Source organism: Pezoporus flaviventris, unplaced genomic scaffold, assembly GCF_033815535.1.
Source record: "Pezoporus flaviventris isolate CSIRO_AGI_PZ_B2104156 unplaced genomic scaffold, CSIRO_AGI_Pfla_v1 ptg000047l, whole genome shotgun sequence".
NCBI classification, from domain to species: Eukaryota; Metazoa; Chordata; class Aves; order Psittaciformes; family Psittacidae; genus Pezoporus; species Pezoporus flaviventris.
The window spans coordinates 17,338,548-17,351,553 of NW_026892595.1; the positions used below are offsets into that span (position 1 = coordinate 17,338,548).

At 39.7% G+C, this 13,006-nt stretch overlaps 1 protein-coding gene across 1 annotated transcript in view; it reads left to right on the forward strand.

The window, feature by feature from the left end:
* Window positions 1-13,006, forward strand: part of COL1A2 (collagen type I alpha 2 chain) — a 38,547-nt gene that overhangs the window by 18,550 nt on the left and 6,991 nt on the right. Inside the window, exons 22-42 of the mRNA XM_061468496.1 lie at window positions 476-529; window positions 635-733; window positions 1,577-1,630; window positions 1,997-2,095; window positions 2,857-2,910; window positions 3,564-3,617; window positions 3,744-3,797; window positions 3,898-3,951; window positions 4,773-4,817; window positions 5,885-5,983; window positions 6,673-6,780; window positions 8,120-8,173; window positions 8,520-8,573; window positions 9,136-9,189; window positions 9,298-9,351; window positions 9,444-9,551; window positions 10,523-10,576; window positions 10,670-10,723; window positions 10,865-11,026; window positions 12,355-12,462; window positions 12,879-12,986. Of these exons, the coding sequence (XP_061324480.1) occupies window positions 476-529; window positions 635-733; window positions 1,577-1,630; window positions 1,997-2,095; window positions 2,857-2,910; window positions 3,564-3,617; window positions 3,744-3,797; window positions 3,898-3,951; window positions 4,773-4,817; window positions 5,885-5,983; window positions 6,673-6,780; window positions 8,120-8,173; window positions 8,520-8,573; window positions 9,136-9,189; window positions 9,298-9,351; window positions 9,444-9,551; window positions 10,523-10,576; window positions 10,670-10,723; window positions 10,865-11,026; window positions 12,355-12,462; window positions 12,879-12,986 (1,584 nt within the window). The remainder of the gene's footprint in view (window positions 1-475; window positions 530-634; window positions 734-1,576; window positions 1,631-1,996; window positions 2,096-2,856; window positions 2,911-3,563; window positions 3,618-3,743; window positions 3,798-3,897; window positions 3,952-4,772; window positions 4,818-5,884; window positions 5,984-6,672; window positions 6,781-8,119; window positions 8,174-8,519; window positions 8,574-9,135; window positions 9,190-9,297; window positions 9,352-9,443; window positions 9,552-10,522; window positions 10,577-10,669; window positions 10,724-10,864; window positions 11,027-12,354; window positions 12,463-12,878; window positions 12,987-13,006) is intronic.

Genomic DNA, 13,006 nt, shown 5'->3' on the forward strand with positions numbered 1-13,006 from the left:
TCCATGAACTTCAGGATGCGTGTGGTTTCATACATGGAAAGAATTCACAGGAAAATAATAGGGAAAACGGCAGTGTTTCCACCAGATTTTTTTTTTTTGGTAGAGGTAAAGATTCAGTCTTGCACCTTGGTTAGGGTTTACGGAGTCATAGAGAAGTCAGTAAGTTTCTACAGAGAAGTGAACATGAGACTGTGTGGGCCAGGTTGTGGGATCCTAGCTGCTTGCTAGGGCCGTTATTAGATTACAATGAACACTGAAAATACTCTGATACAAGCAGATTAGAACTTGGAGAAATCTAAAGGAAGTGTATTTTTTTCACAATATACATTTACACTGAGGTGTGTGTGCTTAGGCCTGCACTTAGCTCAAATTCAGTGGACCTGCTTGGAAGGCTGAAATTTAGTAAGGACTATACACTCCACAAGAATAGATTTATTTCTTTCCCTTTCTAGATTTGTTTTGTGTTCACTTGCAGGGTGTGCCTGGATCTCGTGGTCTCCCTGGAGCTGATGGCAGAGCTGGTGTTATGGTAAGATTTTTGTCCGGGTCACTATTTCTAAATCATCTTCTTTTATACACAGATGTGTGATGCTTTTTATCACCCCGGCCTAATTTCATGTATTTATTTTGGTAGGGACCTGCTGGTAACCGTGGTGCTACTGGTCCTGTTGGTGCTAAGGGTCCTAATGGTGATGCTGGCCGTCCTGGTGAGCCTGGTCTTATGGGTCCAAGAGTAAGTTTGAACTATGTGATGTAAGTTTGAACTGTGCAAAAAGAAATTTAGGGGCAAAATTATTCAGAAATCCAACTGCAAAAATTCAGCCTGTGCTAATGACAGGGCACTTCCACCACTCTATTGAAAAAGCATCCATGAGGAAATGATTAAGAGGCATCAAAATCTTTCTTGAAATATGTTTTTTGTGTGTGGTGGTGTTGATTGCATTGTCAAGGAGCAGTGGTCCCTTGTACTGGATACTGCATTGACTTCTGAGAGGGGTTCCACTCATGATTATTTACAAGGTATGATCATTGAGATCACAGCTGAAGTATGTGTGTGTCCTCTTCAACTAATAACAAGAAAAGCAAACCCTACTAAAATGATGTGAGATAGCTGATCTCAATTATTTCAGTTTTATTTTGCAAATTATTTCACTGAAAATAACCATCCAATTTTAGTGGTGCTGGCTGCTATCAGATTATGTACATGCCATTGTCCTTTATCCTCTTTAATCTATTCTTTCTCTTCTACGCCACCTCATGAAGCGGAAGTTTTCAAAGCACATGTGAACTATTAGGCATCTACAAACATTTAAGCACATTCGCTGCTAAAGTACAGCCTAAATTACTTTATCTGAGTGAAAAAGGCATTTACCTACACTGATTTTCAACTGGCATGGGAGAGCACGCTACCAAATTAAACTTGATTAGATGTAAACTTGATGAGACATACAGCCCCGTTTCCACAGCGTATATTGATAACTTGGTGTCTGTGTGTATATGCAGAAATGTAGAAAAAAAACTTGGTTAATTGTTGAGTGAGTTGTTTTCTGAAAACATGAAACCTTTCTTTTCTCAGGGTCTCCCAGGTCAGCCTGGAAGCCCAGGCCCCGCTGGCAAGGAAGGTCCTGTTGTAAGTACTTTGGTTTTCATTCTGTTTCCCCATTGCATGTAAAACATCAACATAAACTGAGATTTTAAAGAGCAGAGATCTCAGCAATAAGCTCTTAGACAGCCCTTTGTAAAACCAGCAAGGTTTTACTGTCATATTACCCACAAGATCAGTGAAAAACTTTCCATCCATTTCTGTGGTCTCAGATCAGGCCTATGTCCTGGAAGAAGAAACACACAGTTCTACAAAAAGGACACAAATGGAGAAATGCATGAGGATGCTATGTATAAACAGTGTTTAAAAGTTAAATGGCATTTGCTTCCTGTCAGTACACATGTCTCTAATTAAAATATCCCAGCCATTTAATAGTATCATTTCTTTTCTTAGGGTTTCCCTGGAGCAGATGGTAGGGTTGGACCAATTGGTCCAGCTGGTAATAGAGGTGAGCCCGGCAACATTGGATTCCCTGGACCAAAAGGTCCCACTGTAAGTACAATACAAAAACTTTCTATTACTATTTCTATGACTTTCAATTACTATTTCCAGACTAATCTGTAGGTCCCCAGCTGTAACAATCAAACACATCCCCCTGTGTCCTCCTGTACTGCTTACTGGATGGCATCCAAGAGTTCTGTTTTACATTATTTTCCAGTTTTCTAAAATATGATTAACAATGAAACAACAAATGACAACCAATTTAATTAGTTTAGGAATATTTGGACATTGAAATTATTAGAATAATACATATATATGTATTTTCTGCATGTCTATCACTTTTGTATATGCACTTAAGTAAAAGTTCTGTAAAGGTTGGCCACCAAGCTTAAGTTTCAGTTCCAGAGCATTGTTATGTATGGAGCACAATCCAAAGCTCACTTAATTTAGAAGAAAAGCTACCCATGCAGTGGGGCTCTTGACATGTCACACAGAGGGCATATATAGCAATAATAATCTCCTGGATTTGTGGTGTTGCTATACATATACACATATATAGACAAATATATATAGCGTACTGCAGTGTACTGTGCAGAGTGTCATCAGTTAAGATCTCAAAAAATAGAGGAATGGAGTTTTGAAAACTGAGCTATTCCAAAAGGCAGATGGAACTTGCAGGTGTTTTAATTAGGGTTAAAGAAACATTACAATAAATGTCCTGACAAGGAGTGGAACAGTGTCTCTTTAGTAGCTTAAACTGACTCTAACATAAAGTCTTGGTTAACTTTTGTATCTCTTGCTTTCAACTTCAGGGTGAACCTGGCAAACCTGGTGAAAAAGGCAATGTTGGTCTTGCTGGCCCACGGGTATGTGGATATGTTTCCTCTATCAACCTCCAGAGATAAAAAAGTAGATTTTCAAAACCTCTGTAATAAAATAGCATTGTCTTCTGTGAGCATGAATAGATAATGAAATAGAAAAGCACTTGGGAATGCGTTTGTCTAGCTTCCTATCAGTTGGAACAATTACTTAAGGGATAAATGAAAACTACCCTTCTTGGGTATTAATTGGGTAATAAATTATGGGGTATTAGCTTCCTATGAAGAGGAAAAAACAGCACTCCCTGTGCAGATTTTTAAGGACAGTGTATGGTTTCTAATTCACCCTGTTTCCAACTGAAATTTCCAACTTCTTACAGTTGAAAGTTACCAGTTTTTCCATTTAAGGGACCAAATAATTGGTCCGTTGCAGGAATAACACTATCAGCAAGGTTCCCATAATCTGTAATTCCAAAAGAAGTTCCCTTAAGGATGAACATGCTGCAATAACTAAAAGAATCATGAGAATTTAAAATTATAAGCATCTTGTATACCCTTCGACAGTGAAGCTCTTACAATTAAATGGCTATGTTCAAAATACACAGCCAAAAACCTATAGTTCAGCACAGAATCACTTTAGGGAGATGTTATTCATAACAAATCAAAGCTTTGATAACAGCTTTCTACCTGAACACATTTAGGGTGCTCCTGGTCCAGAGGGAAATAACGGTGCTCAAGGTCCTCCTGGAGTCACTGTAAGTAACAGCTTCTGCACAGATCCAGTCTGTGAGTTACTTTTCATTAATTAGACTTCCAATTTTAGAATCTGTTTTCCTGTGTTTTTCCTTCCAAGTTAATCCCTTGGTTTTCATTCCATCCAGGGCAACCAAGGTGGAAAGGGTGAACAAGGTCCTGCTGGCCCTCCTGGCTTCCAGGTAAATAACTATGTGCTCTGCTCAATCTTATCTGTGGTTTACCAAGCATCTTAAGAGCTTCTGCTTTAACTTTATTTTATTCTTGTTTCTTTACACTTAGGGTCTGCCAGGTCCCTCAGGTCCAGCGGGTGAAGCTGGTAAACCAGGTGAAAGGGTGAGTGACAGATACAGTATTCCACAAGTAGGGGCAGGCAGACATTGCATAAGCATTATGTTTACAATTGCATATGTGCCTGTTGTATCCATTTGCCAAAGCTAAGCAATCCATGTTGTATGCAAAATTTAATAGTCCCTTTTGTTAAAGCTAGCCAGAAATGATCAAGGTCCATTGGAATTTGCAACACACTTCTTTTTTCAAAGTTCTGGTATGAAACTAAGCAAAGCCAGTCCTTTGCTTTTCAGGTCTAAAATATGCCTCCTTCTCTGAAGGACAAGATAGTACATGAAAAACGTTTTACTTCAATTTTTTTTTTGCAATCCTCAAGGTTCAATGTAACTGTGTTACTCCAGTTGTATGCTTTTGCACCTCAGTTGATTTCAGTGAACTGACAATGGTGTACAACTGAGGTCGTTCTGTGGCAAGTTAGGCTCTAAGTTCTGCTCAGAGTGTGTGATGTAATCTGCAAATTGTGAATCCTATGTGTCATAACCACCTTTAACCTTTATAGTTAGATCTCTCTATGTCCCTGTACAAGAGTTTACATTGAATGAACCTGAAAAATGAGCTTGAAATTTAATAGCTAACTCTTTCTTCAGATGAGAAACTATCATCTCATGTGTGCTTTGAAATATTGTGCAGCTATATGAAAAGGGTTTATTTCTGTGTATCTAAATGCCTGGGTTTGGGCGAAAGATTTTTCAATATGCTACTTCAATTGAGAAGTATTTCTGTTTACTGCTAGGAAACAGAGTACAATTTAAGCTGATAAGTTTGCTTTAGAAATAAGCTTTATCAGTATGTCTGCTCTCTTCTAGGGTCTTCATGGTGAGTTTGGTGTCCCTGGTCCCGCTGGCCCAAGAGTGAGTAACTCGTTTAAAATCTAGTACAGACTTTCTTAATGTGTTCCATGATAATAGTAGATACGTACTTTTCCATGTTTCTCAAGATAAACAAATATGCCAGCCCTTCTTCCTGATGACAAGAGTTTCCACCTTTGTGATAATCTGCATATTTCATGAATAATATTTCTTCCTTTTCTGCCTCTGTCATTAACAAAATGTATGTAAAAATAATTGAAAGATCTATTAATTGGGGAGCATCAGTTCATTTTAAATTAGCCTTCTGCATCATTGGTGCTTTCTAGCACTGTGCTGTCTCTCTTTGAGTCAGTTATTTGACTACATTTTAGATTCTCAAACAAATTCCCAGATTCTCCATCGTAACTAAAAATATGCATTATGCCTCATCAGATTATTCACTGTTGTCCAGCTTTATCACAATGGGATAATTTGGTATGTCTTTAGTTAAGGAAGAAAATTAACTCTATCCCAGCCCAAACAAGGATAGCTAAACTGATATTTCTATCTTTGGTAGATCCATTGTGCATTTAAGCCCATTTCTGGCTACTTCCGTGTCTACAGATGGCATCTGTTTCAGAATTTGTCCTTATACCTGTTATAATATACAGGTCACATTAGTAGGCTTTAGCTGTCACCTTTATTCTCCAATATTCATCAGGCATTTGCCGCTGTAAAAATAATTATTTGCCAATTACTATGGCTGTAATTTCACTAGAATCCGTTATCTGCCTTCTAACTGGTATCCGAAGCTCCATTTGACAATAGAATACAAGACAGTGTTACCAGAGTGAGCACAGCTGCCAAAATCCATGTTCAGGAAGTACTTGTACTTTGTCAGCTGTTATCATCCTACAAGACTTTAATTCTTCACTTTGCTATGTTTGTGTCAAAACCTAGAGCCAGTTCTCATAACCAGTTCAGTTAATATCTGCACAATTCTAATACGGTTCTTAATGGTTTGTTCATATAAAAATGTATTCCATTGTCATTGCTACTAGTCAGTGCTTTTAAACCTCTAAGCCTCAGAACAGTTCAAGGCAGAACTCAAATCAGACTGTCTCCTGCAGGGTGAACGTGGTCCTCCTGGTGAAAGCGGTGCTGTTGGTCCTGCCGGTCCCATTGGAAGCCGTGGTCCAGCTGGCCCACCAGGCCCTGATGGTAACAAGGTATGACTTTTCCAGCTGCCATTGCCTTACTATTGAATTCCTAAGAGCATAAATGATTACTGGTAATCGGTAGCTACCCATATACCATAGCTCCTGGGTTGTTTCTTCAAGTGGTTAAAGCCCCATCCCAGCTAATCCACACTAGTACTAAAGGTTCTTATGTTTAACACTATAGATGATAGGAGGGGAATTCCAGTTTGGACTGTTTGCATACAGCTTGTCAGCTGGGTATACTATTCTGTTTTGAGGTAGGGCCCGAGATTCTGGCAAAAATTCATGCTGACTTCTGTGTGTATCCACCTCTACTCATACACAGGAAGTTCTTGTGTCTTGTAAGAAATATTTCCCCCAAAATATAAGCCCAATAATGAGCAGTCATCTAACAACATTGGCTGATGCTAGCTGAATTAGTCTTAGTTTTCAAGATTTTCATGGGTAGTCCTACAGAAGTTTAGTTTGGATTATGGGACACCCTAAAACCTCAGAAGCCCACAGAATCAGAGAGAGTGTTCAAGCATAGCATCTTCACTAGCTGAAAAAATAAAATAAATATGATAGCTTAAGACAAAATACTGCTTCTCTCACTGTTTACAGGCAAGCAGAATGATGAGCAAAGTAGTAATTACAGAAGTTTGTTCCAAATTACGTGGATGATTTGACTGATTTACATAATATGCTGTTGCTGCTAGGGTGAGCCTGGCAATGTTGGTGCTGCTGGTGGTCCTGGTCCTGCTGGCCCTGGTGGAATCCCTGGAGAGAGAGGTGTTGCTGGTGTTCCAGGAGGCAAGGGTGAAAAGGTAAAGTGGACAACCTGATTTGTTACTGCAGGCACAGGTTTGGGAGATGCTTGAATTTCATTAACTTAAAAACCCTGCAGGTTACCCCAATGCAACTTTTATTTACTGTGAAATTGTATTACTTAGTAGTCAGTAAGTAGAGAGTTTGTTGGTCTAACAGACAGTCTTTTCTAAGATACTGTATTTTGATCTTTGCTCAGCATCTGCAGTTGGTTTATGTGGCAGCTAGTTCTTTACAGGATTGGTTAACAATGAGCTTATCTTTACCAAAGAAATACTAAAGCTGTCTTTGAGTACAGGCTTTATAGTAGGCATGGGCCTACTATAAAGTTCAGATCAGATCAGTGACTGATCAGATCTGTGACTGCTCTAGGTGCAGTGACTATGATACAAGTAAACAAGTATGAAACTTGGCTATGAAACAAGTAAATACAAGTTACAAAATTTTCATGATTATATCAGTTTTCTATCATTTTAGCCAATGTAAACCCTTATATAAAGCTATGAAGTCTGTTTGCAAGTCCTGTTGCCACCTCTGCTTAATCCATTGTCTATAAAATTGGTTTTTATCTTGGTATGTACATCTCACCCCATATTCTCTTCTGTTCATTATTTAAACTGAGATTTCTAGAACGGCTTTATTTGTGTTGACTGAAAAAACCCATGGCATATATGGAGTTGCAAGGAAATTAAGATGAAAATTGCTTGCAACTTTTTATAAAACACTATTTTACTGACAAGCAGATAAATGCAGAAGAGTAGGATGTGTTAAAAAAAGAGATAGAACAGAATGCTGGTCTGATTTCTTGACACTAGTCATAGCCTGGATATAATTTCTTGTTACACATTTTACGTGACCACTTGTACGACATCATTTTTAACAGTGGTTTTCCTGCTTCAAATAGAAAGTGTAACATGAATACTCAGAAGGATTTCTGCTTATGGTTATTTCTTGACCGAAAGAAAAGGGATTTTAAGTGGGAATTTACATTCATAATTTGGAACACACATCATCTTGGTTTTGAGTTTTTTATTACATTCAAAATGCTTGCCACCTGGGGGAAACTAAGTAGGTTTCCCATGAAGGAAGCAGGCTTATAATTTTGGAAAGCAGGTCAGGCCGCTTTGTTTGGAAATTCTCATTTTGCAAGTCAGTATGTGCTCAGCAATAAGAATGAAATAGTAAAGTCCATTCTCAAAAACACCCTAGCATGATAAGCATCTCATATTATATGCAAGTTAATACATGGGTACTCAACAAACAGTTCAAGACTTCTTTCATACAAACTTTCGTGTTTGTTACCAATATAAGGCTCTTTTTCTCCTCTGTGTACTCTAGGGTCCCCCAGGTCTGAGAGGCGATACTGGTGCAACCGGAAGAGATGGTGCCCGTGTATGTATCTTTTGGTTCTGCTTGAGTTTACCTTGCTACACCTCCGAACTTAAGTGACTGAAAGGGATGTTCAGGACTTCGATTTCCCATTGTATTGCATTTCTCTTTATCTGCTCACTTTTGATACAGTGCAATATGACTTTGTTTCTCCTTGTCCAGGGATGTTTGAATGTGGGGGGAGAGAGAGAAAACTGATCACTTTTCGTTAACACAAGCAGAGAAATGACAGTTGTTCACTGTGACATTGTCCTCAGCCCAGACAGCTAATTCTAAACGCAGCCAGCAAAGCAGCACAAAATTATAATTACATGTTGTTAGAAATGGTGTCCTGTCTCTTGATCTATAGGGTCTCCCTGGCGCTATTGGTGCTCCTGGCCCTGCTGGTGGTGCTGGTGAACGGGTAAGTCTACTCTTCAAATGAAAAAGTGTCTTGCCTTTATGCAGTTTATCCACACATGTATATTTAAGATGAGAAGTTCCAGAAAAGTTCCATCTTTCTAGCGTGCAAGCATTCTACAAGCTTTTCAGATTTTGGATGCAAGAGTTATTGGGACTGTAGAATTATTCAGTGAAGTTTGCCACCTGAAAAGACAGGGTTATCTGAAAGGGCAGGGAAGCGGGGCACATCTGTGTGGCAGTGGGTTATATGGGGAGAAGATTCTGGTTTAGGTTTTGTCTGAATTCTTCCCAATTGAGGCTAATTTGCACAGTCCTTAAAATGTGAGAAGTAGTTTTGATATGGTCACGTACAACCACACATTAGCTCAGAATGATTCTTCATTCTGTCCAAGTATCATTAGAAATTATTAATACAGGGTGGGTCAAATCAGAAGCATCTTCAGTAACACCCTCTCCATTAGGAGATACTCGCTATATGTGTCTGTACCGCAAGACCACTACTGCCCTGGCTGCAGTGAGGACTTCCTCCACAGTGTCATAATATTTTCTTCCATCTCTTTTAGGGTGAAGGTGGTCCTGCTGGTCCAGCTGGTCCTGCTGGTGCCCGTGGTATCCCTGTAAGTCACAGTTCCTACAGCTATTCCTCTGTCAAAGACATGATGTTCAGAAAAATGCCTTTTTAAAGCCCTTTCCAACCAGTCCTCTCTTCTTTGTCCTCTCTCTAGGGTGAACGTGGTGAGCCTGGTCCCGTAGGACCTAATGGATTTGCTGGACCTCCTGTGAGTATTGTTTGCACTTTACTCTTATTGATGCCAGGCCATTCCTCTATTTCCTCTGCAACTTCTCATTCTGTGTGTTATTCTGCCCATAGGGTGCAGCGGGTCAGCCTGGTGCTAAAGGCGAGCGTGGGCCTAAAGGACCTAAGGGTGAAAGTGGACCAACAGGTGCTATTGGCCCAATTGGTGCCTCTGGACCACCGGTAAGTGAACTGTGTCTTTATGAAATGCATAGTTCTTAACTGTGCAATGCAAGCAATATGCTAGCCTGAAGGCCTTGAATTTTGAAAAGGTAATTAAAAGAAGAAACAAAAACTGGTCTGTGAGGAAAGTCAGCATGCTGACCTTCACACATTGTATAAACTTTGTCAGTCTATTTATGTGGGCCCAGATCATGAGTCAGGAACTGAAATGAAGAGAAAAATAGTTATTTTCAACTTGTCCTGAAGATCAGCAAAATCAGTCTGTCTTGGACCATTCAGGGGATGGTTGTGGGTAAGTTTTGAGCTGAGAATGTTGATACCTTCCTCTCAAAACATGATGTGCTGTCACAGTCTGATTTTCAGACCCAGTCATCCTCAAATATATGTGCAATTTTTTCTGTGCACCCACTTGCACACAGGTTCTTCATGTGCTAGCACCTTTGTAGAACAAAGGTTCTAGTTCATATGCATGCAGCTTGTTACTGGGAAGCTAGTTGAAATGATGCAGAAAGTCAGGCCCTGGTATTTCAAATACTTCAAAGTGTTTCAGGATAACATGGCTTGGGGTTCTCATTGTGTGATTCCCATAGAGAGTAGAGGCCCTTGCACTATATGGCTGTATTAGTCCTGCAGTGCAGAGGACTTGCTACTCTTTGCCTTCCTATGTCTTTCGCATTTTGACTTTCAGATTTGTTTAGGTGTATGTAACATCTGCAAGGCAAATTCACTTGAATCATAAATGGCTTATGCAGCTTTTGTCAGACATTAGAATACTGATACAAAATGTCAGTGAGAATTTACTACAATTATATCAGGACAGGAATTGTGGTTTTGGTCCCAGTCCTTCTCCTGTTAAAGTAAAAAGCAAAATTGCCTTTAACTTTCATGAGAGTGAGTCTGAGCCCCTATTCTAAATAGGGGACATTAACACTCGGCCTGGTTCATCTGTCTTTTCAATCCTTCATACATAGGGTCCCGCTGGAGCTGCTGGTCCTGCTGGCCCTCGTGGTGATGCTGGTCCTCCTGTAAGTCTTCAGGCTTTTGGCACTGATATTGTTGCTTTCCATGAGGTCATTGTTTCCTTTAAACTAAATCTTCCTTGTAACTGTTATTTTTAGGGTATGACTGGTTTCCCTGGTGCTGCTGGAAGAGTTGGTCCTCCTGGCCCCGCTGTAAGTAACTAATAAAGGTGTTCTAATGGGAGATAAGTCACAAGTTGCATGGTTAGGGATAATATAATAAACAAAAAGAAATTGTTCTCCCCAGTTAATGGGTCTATATTGTAGTGATATCATATCCATGCTCAATCCTAGGGCATCACTGGTCCTCCTGGTCCTCCTGGCCCAGCTGGCAAAGATGGTGCTAGAGGTCTACGTGGTGATGTTGGTCCAGTCGGCCGTACTGGTGAACAAGGTATTGCTGGCCCACCTGGTTTTGCTGGTGAGAAAGGTCCATCTGGAGAGGCTGGTGCTGCTGTAAGTTACTGAGTATCACACCTTATTAAAAATATGTCTCTTCTTATAAGTGTTATGGCTTCCAAGATGCTTCTGGTATTCATGAGTTCTCTTTTATCCACAAACGTAGCAAAGCTTTTAAATAGAAGCTCCCCTTGAGGCTCAAGAAATTGTTTATAGACATGTTTGACAAACATGCCATAAAAAAATGAACCTGATCTATGGGTCAGGTTTTAATCTGTTGCATCTTTCCCAGCAAGTAGGCCAAATGGAAGCATCAAGGCTAACTACAGAAGAAATTGCTACTTAGACTGTGAAAGGGAAGCAGAATCTCCAGCTCTGAATTGAGCAAAACAAGAAACATGTGAACATTCATTTAGAGCAATCTCAAATCATTCCTGCATCAGAAGTTTTAATTTGTGGAAATCACAAAGCTGTCTGGCCCCAGTTTTCTGGCTTATAATCATGCAAATAATTAATTACCTTTTAGTGTCTTCAAGCTTGCACATCCAGAAGTACTGGCATTTGAAAGTCAGACACATTCCTGGTTTATGGAAGTATGGACTTGTGTGAATTACCACTCTATTAATTCTCAGTAAAAAATTATAGAAAGTTCTTGTGGGATCTGCAGAAGTTACAGCTAAGAATGAGATCATCAGTGTCATTGTCATACACAGATGTTAAAATATTGTAGGTGACAACTGAAAATTTGCCCCTGAATGTCCAGCATAAAGTAATTCATCTTCTATTTTTTGATACTCTAATTCAGTTTGAATTATGAAAACTTACAGTCAATAGTTCTGAAAGTTAGGATAATTTAGGGCAATCTGTTAGGCTGATTACTCAACCTGATTACATTTGGTGTTCAAATTGCAAGGAAAAGGAAAAGTCACTTAAAGTTTACCTTTCAAATGGTCATTAGGGAGCTCTAAGGGTTGTCTGGAGATGTCAGATACCACCTAGATATCTTAAAAGGCTGTCTCATAATTAGTCTCAGATGATCAGTCTCTATGAGATTCCCTCACATAGTCATCTTCTCTTGCTGAATACTCCAATTTTCATGCATTACCCCTTGTTACTGAATGGGAAAGGAAAAAGCATGTGTACAGTGTTGTTCAGAAACAGTGTTTTCACTGGAAATAGTTGTGAGGGGAGTAGAACCAGCATTACCTTGTTACAGACCTTTAGCCTTCGAGTTTAAAGTCTTGGTATCAATGGCTTGGTATCAACTTCTTCCATGCAGGAACTATCACTGACACACACCGAGATCCTTGGAAATAAGAAATATGCAGGGCAATAAAAATTAATTTTTCTCTATTAACATAAATAATATTCTCTTCATGTCACAGGGTCCTCCTGGTACCCCAGGTCCTCAGGGTATTCTTGGTGCTCCTGGTATCCTTGGTCTGCCAGGCTCTCGGGGAGAACGTGGTCTTCCAGGCATCTCTGGAGCAGCAGTGAGTATACAACTAGTTAACTGCTTTAAACAGATATGTGTAAAGAAAGAAGTTGAGGTGTCCTCTTATGGGAAGCCAGAGAAAAGGAAATATAGATTCTGCTGTTTCCATTGCTGCTGCAGACAGAGGATATGGACTTAACAAGGCAGTAGAAGAAATTATTGCTTGCTGACAGACAAGATTTGTGTCAGCAGATGAGCGTATGTTTGAATGGCATCAAAGATTTCAAGAAGAAAAGGTAGAAGATTGAGAATGAAGATAATATTTGGTGTAGTTAGGTATCTTGTGTCCTGGTTCTGTTTCACTTCAGAATTGATTGCAGATAAATGTTTCTCTTACATAGAGGCCAAAAGTTCTGTAAGACTGCTTTGTGTTGTGTTACAATGTCATTTTTTTTTCCACTGTTCCTGTATTAGGGTGAACCTGGTCCCCTGGGTGTTTCTGGTCCTCCTGGTGCCCGTGGTCCCTCTGGTCCTGTGGGTTCTCCTGGTCCAAATGGTGCGCCTGGTGAAGCTGGTCGTGATGTAAGCAACGTCTTATTTCC